This window comes from Vulpes lagopus, chromosome 15 (assembly GCF_018345385.1).
Source record: "Vulpes lagopus strain Blue_001 chromosome 15, ASM1834538v1, whole genome shotgun sequence".
NCBI lineage: Eukaryota > Metazoa > Chordata > Mammalia > Carnivora > Canidae > Vulpes > Vulpes lagopus.
The window spans coordinates 25,764,924-25,779,100 of NC_054838.1; the positions used below are offsets into that span (position 1 = coordinate 25,764,924).

The following is a 14,177-nucleotide window of genomic DNA, read 5'->3' on the forward strand; positions in this document are numbered from 1 at the left end:
AGTAGGTGGAAGAGAGAAAGGAAGAGGGATAAGTAGACTCCCCACTGAGCAGGTAGCCAGAGGTGGCCTAATCTCTGGACCCTTGGATCATGACCTGAGCAGAAGGCAGACGCTTAACCAACTGAGCCACCCAGGTGCTCCTTCTTCTCCTTTTCTTGACCATCACTTATAATATCTGTTCTCTACATTTTCTAGGACTTAACTACATTGTTTCCTACATGGTTCTTTTTGATGTTATTTTGTTCTTTATTTGGTGTGTACTTCTTGTCTGTTAAACAGAAGAAGATCCTAAGATGTGACTACAGATGTGCTCCCATTTCCCCAATAGCACATCTGTAGTAGACACTGAGAGAGCCCAAAGAGGCCTCCTTCCCTAGCTGCTGTGGGTGTTGACTGCTATCAGTTTGGAGCTGCTCCCTTCTCCAGAGATTTGGCCTCAGCCAAATGTGAGTATCCTTGGGAGGTTAAGTAACCCCTTTAACAGCTAGCAGCCAATGATGTGCAATACAGGGCAGAAAATGATAGCTACAGAAGGTGGGGCAATTCTGTGATGAATACTCATCAGAACCTTCCTGAGGAGCCAGGCTGTTGCAAACCTCCAATCAATACAACCTCCTTACTTAGCTTGCTTCTGCTGTGCTAGCCTGCAGTAGCTCACAGGTGCCACCTATCTCCAGAGAATTGCCCTCAGGTGATGAGATCCTCCTTCCAACCTCCTCTTGTCCCAGAGTGGTCTAAAACCAATGACTCACTGATACGGGGGCATAAAAGGCCAGCCCCCTTGCCTCAAGGAGGTGTAATCCTGCTATGTGGTTTGTGCCCCAGCCATGTAGAACAGTTCCCTGTGGATCAGCCCAAGGCTAGACAAGACCCAAGACCCTCTTTGTTCTTTTCATTTCCTAACTGCTTCATTGTATCCCTTTCTGGTTTTTCCTGAAAAGTGTCCTGTCAAAAAAATACGTCTCAGACTCTGTTTCTAGGGAACCCAACCTCAAACTATCAGCGTCAGTGCTCTGCTATCATTTCCCCAGATCACTTTCCAATTCATTTCTAGGGACTATTTAAATCTATACCCTGGATTAGCTGTGCCACAGTGCCAAGATTGGGTTGAAGGCGGTGCAGCAGTTATATGAAAAACTTGTGGGCTCTACTGAAGTAATTTCAAAAAATTTTTTTATTTATTTATGATAGTCACACACACACACACACAGAGAGAGAGAGAGAGAGAGAGAGAGAGAGAGAGAGAGAGGCAGAGACATAGGCAGAGGGAGAAGCAGGCTCCATGCACCGGGAGCCCGACGTGGGATTCGATCCCGGGTCTCCAGGATCACGCCCTGGGCCAAAGGCAGGAGCTAAACCGCTGCGCCACCCAGGGATCCCTGAAGTAATTATTTTTAAGAGATTTCCATTCATTCATTCATTCATTCATTCACTCACTTATTTAGAGAGAAAGTGAGCGAGAGAGAGTACAAACCAGGGGGTAAGGCAGAGAAAAGTAGACTCCCTGCTGAGCGGGAAGCCCGACACAGGGCCGCATCCTAGGACCCCAGGATCATGACCCGAGCTGACAGCAGCCACTTAGCCAACTGAGCCACCCAGGCGCCCCTCTGCTGAAGTAATTATAAGGAATATCTACTGTTCAGGGTTGTTAGGAAGGTATTGCAAGCTATATGAGTTAATGTGTATAAAATGCTTAGACTAGTAGCTGACATATAGTAAATGTTTAAGTGTTAGGGCAGGAATTTCCTTGATCTATTTTACTTATGTATCCTAACAGTGCCAAGATAAGTGCTTGGCACATAGTAAGTCCTCAATAAATATTTGTTGAATGAGTGATTATCAAAGTTTTGCTTTGAGGGCTCAACGTGATGTGCTGGGATCTGGCCAGCAGAGGGCAGAGCCGGTGCAGATCAAATATCCCATGCACTGAAGAAGGTAAGTGCCACTGAACTCCAAACCGTTGGGGTGGGGTAGAAATGGGCTGAGGAAGAGGAGTAATGAGGTATATTGAGCCCCTACTTTGTGAATTCAGACAAATAAGTAGCTCTAGGCTGTGGTGTCTGTAGCTCTTCTTCTGAACTTGTGACTGATTATTCCATGTTCCCCTCAATAAATCCCCTTTTGTGTTTATGCTAATATACATTGGGTTTCTGCAACTTGCAAGCAAAAGAATTTCTATCATTTTATTATTAATCCCTGCAAGTGTGAGGACTATGTGAAGGGAATCCACTTCCATGGGTAGAGACACTGAAGTCCCAGACATGCCCCACTGGGCCTACATCCTGCTCAATTTCCCAGTTAACCACTGTCTTTAGAAGTGTGGTTTCACCACATTTCTACCCGCAAGCTTCCCTTGTCTTGTTCTCTTCTTTCACTCTGCCCACTTCGATCAGTCCTATCTTTCAAAGCCCAGTTAAAAGATTTCTCTGAGTCCTCTAAATCTACTCAACCTCATTTCTTAAAACCCTTCTAGCCTGACCATACCTATATATGTTTATATTTCCTATTTTATTTGGGAGTTTGGGTTGAGTGGCCTCTAAAGTCCCATTCAACTGCAGACTTCTGAAAATGATGCCTACCCACATGTCAAATCTTCTACAGTAGATCTTCACCTTCTTCTTCAAGTAGAGCTAAGGAGAGGTTTGAGCATACATGGGCCTCAGCACCGATTTGCAGAGAGTGAACACAACCAACTGCTCATGGGAGTGAATGTGTTCTGTGATCTTCCATTTAAGAAACACACAGGCCTTTATTTTTACTTTCCAAAGTGGAAGCAGCCCCCTCCGGCCTATTATACAAGCAATATACTTATGGTCAAGTAAATCAAATATTACATAAATTTTTTAAGTAAAAAAGGAAAATCACCCACAATCCTTCTCTTCAGAGATAACTGCTATTAAAGTATTCTTTCAGAGTTTCTGCTATATATAATATGTATGTTTCAATAGGGCCTTCTGGAAACCCCATGTTGATCCCTTAAATAGAATCAAACAGAACAGTGGGAGGTTCCAACCTGGGATTTGTAGCTTGTAAGGTATTCACTTGCCACATTGCACATATTTGCCTGGACCATATGAAAACCACTGATATTCAGCTGCTTTTGACCTACAAACACAATTTATTATTTAACCTAGTGTGTGTGAAACCCAGAATGTCAGAACTGGTAGAGCCCTTAGAGACTTTGAGGTCTTACTATTCTATTGTGCCAAAGAGAGAAAAGTATCAGACAGAGAAGTAACCAGCCAGTTCATGTACCAGAATCCTTCTACTGAATCAGGTACCTACCTTGCATACTCTTCTTCTTTTAAGCAGCTCAGCCACACTGAGGCTTTTTTTTTTTTTTAAGATTTTATTTATTTATTCATGAGAGACAGAGAGAGACAGAGAGAAGCAGGCTCCATCCAGGGAGCCTGACGTGGGACTCGATCCCGGGACTCCAGGATCATGCCCCGGGCCGAAGGCAGGCGCTAAACCACTGAGCCACCCAGGGATCCCTACATACTCTCCTTCTTTTAATTTGATAATCCTCTAGGTGTAATAATAATCTTCAAGAAGCAGATTTCAATTTGGTATCAGAAAATTTTTCATAGAATCTCATCAAATCAGAAGAGGCTGTGTTAGAGGTAATGACTGGAGATGTGGCTGGGAAGAACACTGTGACATGGCTGGAGCTAAAAAGCCTCAATATTCAGGGGCCTGCATTTGCATGGCTTCTTAGGACTTTAGGAGGGGTCCTAGTAATGTATTAGCATGGCAATATGTTTTTTGTAATATTTGCAAAAGCAGGATATTTTTGAATTCTTTTTCTTAAGGAGGGCCCCCAGAATCATAGAAGTTTCAAGCCTGGATCCTGTCCTGTATGGTGGCACAGTTTTGAAAAGCAGTAGGCAAGGAAACCAGAATTCCTAGGTCCTAGTTTATAGCCCTGCTCTGGCCCAAATGGCTAGAATCGTACTTACTTTGCTTCCCTCATAGGGGGTAAAATCACAAATGTTAAATATCTTCAAACACATAAAAAATGTGAACAAACATAAATAAGTCATATTACTCAGATTCTTATGGTGATACGGGAGAATCTCTGCTACTTTTCATGGCCGTTGAAGATAACACATCAAAAAATGTGTCCTCAGTGCATCTTCCTGTTTCATTTCCCTCTGTTACAACTTCCTTTTCTCCTTCCTCCAGCCTCTAGGCCCCAACCCCCAGCCACTGGACCAATCATTGGTTATTATCTTTTGCAACTTCTATATATTTGTTCATGGGGCTCCCACTGTTTATAAAGTCTATCTTTGCTGGAAAACAAAATCTTTACCAACAAGGCCCAGGTCTGCCAGCCCCTCTCCTCCCACTGTAATGATGACCTCCCTTAGGACTATTTCTTGTTAATCTTACAGATGGGGACACTGAGGCCTGATGTGGTCCATAACTGAGTTCCAGTGTCTTGATGTTCGGCCATTCCCAGGCCCCTAGCATCAGATCATAGACACACGGTTCTTGATATACACATGATAGGGGTCACTGCGTTTGTCCACTTTACGGGAGCGGGTATATCCCAGGATGAGGCTGCCCACGGTGGCAGCAAATAGAAACATGACGAAGAGAATGTACATGTAGGAGTTGTCATCACGGCCAGGTAGGCTGGCCCGCCGCTCCCCAGTCAGGTCGTCTGGCCCTGGCCGGCAGAGCAAGTTGCTGTGAAGAGTGGCGTTTAGAGCCTTCAGCACTGCGTGCAGGCTCTCATACCAGGTTTCAGTCCCGTTGGTGGTCTCCATAGCAACAGAGATCCGGAGTGGGAGCAAGGAGGCCACTCTGTTGGTTACAGAAAAGAGAGGGGGGTGGCTTCTGTCACCTGCAGTTTGAATTCCCGCCCAACCCCTGTAGGCCCCAGCTAAAATCCCAATGTCACAGTTTATTTGTCTGTCTTCTCCATTAGACTGTAAGGTAGGAACCGTATCTGTTTTATTAACTGCTATACACAAGCACATAAGACAGCGCTGAACAGATGCTCAGTATAGACTTGTGGAATAAAGCCTTCCTTCACCACTGTAACACATATTAATCTTTCTTTGGATTCTATAAATCACTGAGCTTTGGGCTTCAAGGACCTTAGGGGTTATTTATTCTAACTGCTTCCATTTTATACACAAGGAAACCAAGACCGAGAGAGAATTAACTGGCCTGTCCATAATCAGAGAATATTGGAAGTAGAGCCAAGACAAGAGTCCCTCTCTGTGATGGCCAACTTAGAGCTCCTTTGCCTCCTGGGCCAGCTATCAGCAGGAATGTGTGGCACCATCAGAAGACATTCCCCCAGAACCCTCCTTCAACACAGTTCTTTTTTTATATTCCACAGGGAGCATTTACAAGAGAGGATGGCTTAGATTTCATCCTACCTGGAGGCCAGAGGCTCAGTCGTTTGATCTCTCAAGTGTCCTATTCACAAACACTCTAGATCTTCCTACCTATTGGGGACAAATTCTGTTGGAAATGAGGTGGGTGGTGGGGGAAGCAGGGAGAGGCTGATAATCACTGCAGACACCAGGGAAAAGAACAGGGTTGGGCTGAGGGGAGGGGAGTGAAAGCATCACTCAGTCCGATTTGGAGTTTTACCTACCCCAGAGAAAGAACACAGGCATCTCAACTATCCTGCTTTGAGACAAAAAAAAGTCACTGTATACTGGTATATAATAAATGTTTCTTTTTCTTCCTCTCAGAGATTCTTAGTCTACAGAATAATATCCAAAGACAGCCTTGTATCCTAGTCTCTAAAAAATCATGTCATTCCTTTTAAACAAGGCTCCACACTCACTTCTTTCAGGAAGACTTCATTGAGTGCTCCCTACCCCTTTACCGTATTCCACAAACTTTATCAGTGCAGCCTTTCCTTTTAGCCAGCACTTATGTATAAGGCAATATATGGCTATTCTCTTGTTATTGATAAGGGTATCAGCAGACTACATGCTCCTCGTCAGCAGGGCTGTGTCTCTCCCTAAAGTCTAGAGGACTACCCTGAGACTAGCTGGGTGTTGTGCTTCCCTCCAGGGTCTACCTTGTGACTTGCTGGGTGTTCTTCCAATGGTCTCCAGTAAAGATGGCTACTTCAGGGACTTTTTCCATAGGCCATACACACTCAGAGTTCACTGACTGGTTTCAAAGCCTTCCTTTATCTAGGTAGAGTTGTCAACCAACCAAAGTTAACAAACTTGACTATTACCCAGGTCTCTTTCCCAGAAAAGATGACAGTTATGACCATGGCCAATGTTTATGAATGCAAAGGAAGAATCTCAAAAACACAGCAATCACCCAGGACTGGCCTACATTTCATGCAAGGCCTTTGGGGGCTCCCTGCTCTGTGGTGCTTGGACTACCTTGTCTGTATAGAGGAAAGGAAGAGAACAAGGGCTCGTGGAATTAAGATTCAGGAGGCAGAGGTTCTCATCTACTACCCCACTTGTCAGGTAAGAAATTTGTGCCTTCTTCATCCTTCTTATCGACCAACGGAAGGCAGTAGCAGCAGCACAATGAATTAATGGCTCAACTAATCATTCAGCCAGTCATCATTTATGTAGGCCCACTCTTGGGCAGGCCTCATGCTGGGAGCTTGAGGCGGCTCGAACCCAGTCCCTGCACTTAGAGACATACTGCCAGCTGCTCCATAATGCAAGGGACAAGCCAGGGGCTACTGGGGCTTAAGGAAAGAAGGGACAAATTCTGATCAGAGCTCAGAGAGTATTCAGACTGATGGAGGCATTTGAGTTGGAGCTAGAAGGGTTTTTAGGAGGTAGAGAAGGCAAGAAACGTAAAGAGGTAAACAAGCATGACAAGAATGTTCAGAAGAATAGAAAGTAGCATAAAGGGGTTGGAGTGTAAGATGTGTGGAAGGATAAGATAGGACATGGGATAGAGAAACTGCCCTGGATTAGATTATGGAGGGCCTTGACTGCCACACTGCAAAGTTAGAACTTTATCCTGTAGTTGGGGAAGAACCAAGGGACAATATTTTAAAAGGGGGATGCAATGATCAGATTTGTGTTTGAAAGGACATTCTGGCTGCTATGTGGACTGGAGGGGACAAGAATTGAGGCAGGGAGCCCAGTGACAAGGGCCTTGAAAGAGTTCAGGTAGAAGACACAGAGTCCTGTGCTGGGGCCATGGGGATAACAAGGGGGGGGGCCAGAAGAGAGGTGAGATATGAGAGACATGTGGGGACAGGTTTAGGGAAGAAAGAGCCTTGGACTGTTTTACAAGGAGATAACAGACAGATGGGGTGCCTGGAAGAGCCCACTTTGAAAGAAATGAGCTGCTTGCCCTGTTTGGGCTTTTGTTTCCTCATCTGTCAAAATGATTTTCAATCTGGAATTATTCAATAGGTACAGAGTTTCAGTTTTGCAAGATGAAGAAGTTCTAGAGATCTGTTCCATGATAATGTGAATACAGTTAATACTACTGAGCTGTATACACTTGAAAATGGTTAACAGGGTAAAGTTTATGGTTTTTTTGTTTTTTGTTTTTTGTTTTTGTTTTTTTTTTACCACAATGAAAAACAACAACAAAGAGAAGACTATCATCTCTGCCCTGCCTCCCTGGCTTGAGCACACAGTTTTATTATGGTCAAAAAATTTTTTTAATCCTATTCTCCACTTTTGAGAAGTAAATACATATACACAATACATACAATGAAGATGAAGCCTCCTTGTTCCCAGTAGTCCAGGACTCTTTCCCAGAGCAGTTTTCTTAGATGTCCTTGCAAGGCAGTTTTAACTGACAGGACAGAGGAAGGGCAACTTGAATCTGGAATACTCACCAAATAATAGGTAAATCCTCTGGCTCAGAGTCAGCTTCAGGAATCTCCCTGTGGGTGCCTCTGAATCTTCCTGAGGGCTCCTCAGCCTCTCAGCCTCTTCAGGGTGTCTCTGGACACATCTGGGGTCTCAGTATTGACTTTGGGAGCTGGGAAAGTCCCAGAGCTGGAAAGCAGGGGACGTGGCAGGAAAGGAAGGAATCAGACACACAGAAAACTCTTCAGAACCAGGGTGGATCTCCCAAGGCTGGGGCCCCAAGAGTTGTGCAATAACCTTGCTGTGGGTACTAACCCCCACCCACTTCCCCTCCCCTTCCTGCAACAGCTGGGTCAGGCCAGTCTAGGGTTGCAGTTACAGGAACTGTGCAGTGGCCAAGGGATGTCTGATTGCTGCCACCCAACTCCAGGCCTGCAATGTCTGGGTGACTTTATGAGAAGCCTCAGTTTAACATGTGGGCTCTCGCTCAGGGACTAGCTAATAGTGCAGACGAAAATATTCCCTTTCCCAAGCATACAGATATCTTAGCAGAAGCCTCTAAAAGGTTGACAGAGGCTGAGACCCAAGGGAATGATGATGGCAGCTGGCAGTCGGGTCAATATTTTACATAGGAACAAATGATGTTCCCAATGAACCTATTTGGAGAGACTGGGTAAAATATGGTCACAGCATCAGCATTATCTGTAGCACAGCTCATTGTGAAAATTAAAGAAGAAAATTGCAATGCCTGACACTAGACGCTGCACAGATGTGGTGGCAGTTTTATTTTTGCAAGGCAGAGGCTGGTAGGATCTTCAGAGTCCATCTAGTCTAATCTCTAGTTAATCTTCTTCATCTTACAGTGAAGGAAATGCTGTCTTGGTTCAGCTGTTACTTGTGTGACATAGGGCATGTGACTTTTCTAGGGCTCAGCTTCTGTCTGCATCTGTAAAATGAAGGGGTTTTATCTACATAATCTGGTAAGATCAGCTCTAACATCCCACGAGGGTACAAATCACAAAATTACTCTTTGAGACTATGGGACATTGGATATAGGTTGGTGGAAGAGGCTTTTGGCCCCTAAATCACAAGATAAAAAAGGCTGCAGACCTTGTTCTCACAGATTAAGGTTTGTAACTGAGCCCCAGGACTGAATTACACTGAATATGCCTGACTAGATAAACTGAGAGCCAAATCGATTGACTTGTTCATTTTTTCAGCCCATCTGCCCAGGTTCATTTAACAGCCCATCTGCCCAGGTGATCTAGCCAGGGAAGGAAGCAGACTCTGTGCAGAAAATGGGGTCGAGGGACAGTGTGGGGGACAGGGTGGGCGCCAAGTAGGGTTCAGTGAGGGGACTAAAGGTTCATGAAACCATTCATCCTTCACATCTTCCTCCTGGGGCCTCTCTGGATAGACCCGGATGTTTGTGGTTCTGACGGGAGAAGCAAAGAAACCACTATTACACACATTTAGGTCCTGGATTGGGGTAGGAATGAGGGCCTGGGTGCATGGGCATTGTGCTGGGTCAAGAGAGACAGAGAGCAGATAAAGAGACAGGTTGAGTCTCTTTGAACTGCCTCTACATCCAAGGATTGGCCATTGGCATCACTGAGAATTTTGTTCTTCTTTCTCAACTCCTTGGCTTCACTCATCAAGATAGTCACTGATTATGAAGTTCATAATGGGGGAGATGGAGCTCTGCTCTGTAGAGTTCTTAACTTGAAACAGAAGATAGGCCAGTAAGGAAGGAAGGTGAACAGTGACTGACCATGCTGAAAGATATTTTAAAGATTATTTAGAATCTAGATTCTAGGTCAACTCCTTCATTTTGTAGATGGGGAAACTGAAGCTCCAGGAGGGAAGGTGACTTGCACAAAATGGCATGGCTAGTGAAGGGCAGATCTCTCATGAGAACCAAGATCTTTGGAGGCATGTGCTGTTCGGGTGCTCCTTCCACTACCAATGGCAACATTCCCTGGCAGCATCTGAGCTGTGCATCACACCAAACACAGCCTCCTCACGTTCTAGGGTCCCAGGTCCTCTACCTCCATACTACTGCTTTTTTTCTGGCTGCACATTCTCACCAATCAAAGATCTGGCAAGGGGGGCTGTTGGCATGTTTTAGAAGAGTTAACCTTTCTTTATAATCTCACCTCCTATGGTCCATTCTGCTCCAGACTCACTCCTGTTCCCCCAGACAAGCCAGGAGTACTCTCTTCCTCCACACTCTGTTGCTATTTCCTGCACATTAACAGGTTCTTCCTGAATGTTCCTTTTTTTTTTTTTTTTTAATGTAAGCTCTATGCCCAGCATGGGGCTTGAACTCCTGACCCTGAAATCAAGAGTCACATGTTCTACCAACTGAGCCAGCCAGGTGCCCCATCCTTAAATGTTCTTGACTTGAACTCACAGGTGTCTAAGGTGGAGGTAGAAGTGTAAAGCTGTGGTCTGAAGGATGAGCTGAGCATCTTAGGTTTTCTTCCAGGTTTTTCTGGGAAAAAGTAAAACTCTACCATTGGTTTTTTTGGTTTCCCCACTGCTATATTTCAGCTACTCTTTCAGAATGAATGAGTTAAGTGCCTGGAAATGTGGTAAAGAGAGGCAAGGGGGAAAAACACACAAGGAAGATAGGGGATCCAAAGACAACCCTGGAGAGCAGGGTTGTCACCACCATTGACTAGGGAGCCAGTGGAGTCAGAGAGGAGTTAAAGGAATGGAACTTAACACAGAGTTGGAAGGACACACAGGAATAAAATCTGAGTTGGAAGGGATCTTAATAATCATTTTGTTGGTACAACCTTCATTCAATCAGAGGAAAGTAGAGCACCCCTCTCTGAGGAGATCACCTGTGAAAGGTCTCACAGCCCAGGATGGGTAGTGCTGGGACCACAAATAGGTATCCCATCCACAGACCTACTTTTAGTTTCCTGTTTTCTGTAGGACAGTCTAACTAACCTCCTCAGATTGTCATTTAAGCTTCTTTGGATGTGACTGTGCCTTTAGTCCCATCTCACCACAGCTCTACCTAGTGCCCTGTGCCATATGATACTGAGCTACAGGCCATTCTCCAAACATTCTTTGCACTTGCACTCTTCTTGCCTTTGTTTACGCTGTTTTCTTAGGCAAAGGAGTCCCCTTCCTCTTTTTAATCTTTCTGGTGAACTCCTATTCATCCTTCAAGACCCAGCTCCAATGTCACCTCTATAGACCCTCTCCTGAGACACCCTCCCCCGTTCCCCACTCCCTAGCCAGTTAGTCTCTCCCTCTTGTCTGTTCCTAAAGTGCAGTGCATAAACCCTATTCAAGCACTGTGCTGTACTGAAACTATATACGTGTGTGTGTGTGTGTGTGTGTGTGTGTGTGTAGGCATTGATACATATAAATAGGTATGTTAAACTATGTGCTGTGAGGTGTGAGGGCAAGGACCTTTGCCTCATACATTTCTTTCCCTGGACCTGAGCACATAGTAGGCACTTATTCAAGAATAAATGAATCAATGCCTCTTCTTATTAGACAATCCCCCATCTGGCACACATACACACTCATGAAAACAACTTATAGTACTTAAAGCAACTTCTGGAGCAGAAACAGATACCATTTGGTTTGGGAAAGGGGAGGTGCAAAGAAAAGAAGCTATCTTGGTCAGGTAGAGAAGAGAATCGAAGAAGGAAGAATTCTAAGCCTTCTTTGGAAGCCCAGACATTCCCTGTACCTGTACTCCATGCAATCCAAAGGGCAAACATTCTTGGCCCCAAAACACTAACGGTGGTTTTGCCACCCTGTTCCCTGTGTACCTACCCAGGGTGTGGCCACACACACCCACCCATTGCATATACACAGTCCAATTTCCAGTCACCCAGCCTGTGATCTTGCCTTTCATGTGTGCCTCTGATGGTTCCAGTCTTGACCATATGCTTGGCTATGTGACCTTGAGCACTGCCTTTATTTCCTCGGAAATTCATATATGAGATGGGGATAATTATCCCTGCCCTGTCTACCTTACATGGGAACTGGGGGAGACAACAGAGGGGAAGGTGTTTTAGAAATTGCCAAGTATTGGGGATCCCTGTGTGGCTCAGCGGTTTGGTGCCTGCCTTTGGCCCAGGGCGCAATCCTGGAGTTCCGGGAGCGAGTCCCATGTCGGGCTCCCAGCATGGAGCCTGCTTCTCCCTCGTCCTGTGTCTCTGCCTCTCTCTCTCTCTCTCTCTCTCTCTCTCTCATAAATAAATAAATCTTTAAAAAAATTTGCCAAGTATTATAGAAACATAAGAGAGAATTACTAGCAGTTCAGGCCAGTTTCCTTTTCTGTTTCCCTACCCCCAACTCCAGATTACCAAGAACAGCCATCCCTATATTGCTCCTCCCCCCTTCCTTTGGTTCTCTATCCTCAGGAGAAGCCAGTAGTTCTTATGACTCTTCTTGATTCCCAGACACACTTTCCTCCTTCAAAAACCTTCCTTGGAGTGCCTGGGAGGTGCAGTCAGTTAAGCATCCAACTCGTAGTTTTATCTCAGGTCCTGATCTCAGGGTTGTGAGATAAGTCCCTCTTTGGGCTCATGCTCAGCATGGAGTCTGCTTGAGATTTTTTTTCTCCCTCTCCTTCTGCCCCTCCTGTTCATTTTCTTTCTCTCTCTAAAATAAATAAACGTATCTTTAAAAAAAATAAGTCTTCCTTATTTCTCATACTCTGATCAGCCCTGTAGTCCCTTTTCATTTAACGGTACCATTTGGTAGTCCTGGGGTTGATGGAGAACATACCAGAGCTGGAATCAAGAGACATGCCCCTATTTGGCCATGTCTAGACATGTGTCTTGGTTAAGTCATGTTTCCACCCTAGGCTTCATATTCCCCATCAGTAAGATGGGAGTTTTGTCTTACTTCCTAGTAGGTATTTGGAACATCCATGCATTTAGTTTATGGATAGAAATGTGTTTTGAGATGTGTGGAGTGAGTGAGGGATGAAGAAGGTTGTTGGCTATCATAAGGAGTCAAGAAAATCTGAAAGCAGTTCCCATGCCTCAAGCAGGGGTCTCCTCCATTTGGAACCAGCAAAGAGGATGGATCCCAGGAGATAAGGAAGAGCTTACACATTTACCATGCATCTTTGTAGGTAAAATGGAGATAGGCCCGGACTCGAAGTGAGGAGTCTTGGGTTCTGCTTCTCCTGGTATGTCCCTTGGCAAGCTATGGCCCCCCGGGGCCTCAGTTTCCCCACATACAAATTGGTGAAGAGTGGGGGGGAGGGATAGGAGGAGATGCTCTTCACTGACCCTCACACAGGGGTCTGTCTGAACTCATCTGCTTTCTAAATAAAAGAATCCCAAGTCCAGACCTTGTTCCTCTCATGTCACATGAGTGTACAGGCAACTGGACTAAGAGGCTCATTTTATAGGTAGTGACCCAGGCAAAGAAAGTACAAGGCGTACAGTAGGAGACTTGCACGGGTTTACACAACCTGTAAAATAGAACTCGGTCTCCTGACTCCTAGCCTACACCTCTGTTACTAGCAGGAGAAGGCGTCTTTGGGAGTCCCCAGGCGCGGGGCACAATGCAATAGCGAATGGGCAAGTCGGCTCCGCAGAGCAAGCAGCTCCCGCCAAACAAGAAGACCGCGCAGGGTCCGAAGGCCATTTCTGCGCGTGCATTCGCTACGGCCCCGCGGGTGTTCGCATGCATACCTGTGGACGTGGAAAGAGCTTTCAAGCCTCCCTCCTGGAGCCTCTGAGTGCCGGTGCAAGCCCCCGTGGCTTTCAGGCTGGAACTGCCAGGCTCCCAGCTCTGCACTCCCACGCGGGGCCCCAGGATCCCTGCACCTCGGTTCTGTGAGCCGTCCCCCACCTCCGGTCGGGGTTCTCAGCGGAGTCGGGAAGACCCCTAACTTCCACCCCCCGCTGCAGCGCAGCCTTCCCGACCCTGCCAGTGCGCCTTACCTGCCTCTTGGCAAGACTCCGAGGGGCGCCGGTCTCTAGATAGGACTCCGCACTCTGTGCCCCTGGGTGCCCCCCGCACAGCAACCCTCCGCGCTGGGTCTGCCTGTCTGCACAGTCTGCGCCCTGACCTGCGCTCTGCTCCCTTTAACCTTTCCCAGGGCGCCTCCTCCCCGGCCCCGCCCGGCCCCCAGCACTCCCACTTCTCCCCAGGCTGGTTTCGGGCGCCTCCGCCCAGAGCTACTTGGCCCCACACGGCCGGCCGGCTGTGGGCTCCGACCCTTCCGTCCCCTGCAGCGCCTGCTTCCTGGACGGGAGACCGAGTGCCTCTCACTTGGCTTCAGCTCGCCAGCCTCAGGCTGATCTAAACGCAAGGCTGAGCGTTGGGTGTTGGTGGAATTAGGCTTTGCTCCTAAGTGGCTGTGTGGTGGTTGGCAAGTCACTGCTCCTCACTGGGCCATAGCTTCTT

At 46.4% G+C, this 14,177-nt stretch overlaps 1 protein-coding gene across 1 annotated transcript; it reads right to left on the bottom strand.

The window, feature by feature from the left end:
- Positions 1-2,742: 2,742 nt before the first annotated feature.
- KCNE3 (potassium voltage-gated channel subfamily E regulatory subunit 3) lies at positions 2,743-13,909 on the bottom strand. The gene is made up of 3 exons (XM_041730712.1): positions 13,712-13,909; positions 7,805-7,967; positions 2,743-4,809 (listed from the first exon to the last, which is right to left on the bottom strand). The coding sequence occupies exon 3, from the start codon at positions 4,770-4,772 to the stop codon at positions 4,473-4,475; it is 300 nt and encodes a 99-aa protein (XP_041586646.1). The 5' UTR covers positions 4,773-4,809; positions 7,805-7,967; positions 13,712-13,909; the 3' UTR covers positions 2,743-4,472.
- Positions 13,910-14,177: the final 268 nt, after the last annotated feature.

Coding starts and splice junctions, on each gene's coding strand:
- KCNE3 (XM_041730712.1), bottom strand. CDS start 4,772: ATGGAGACCACCAACGGGACTGAAACCTGGTATGAGAGCCTGCACGCA.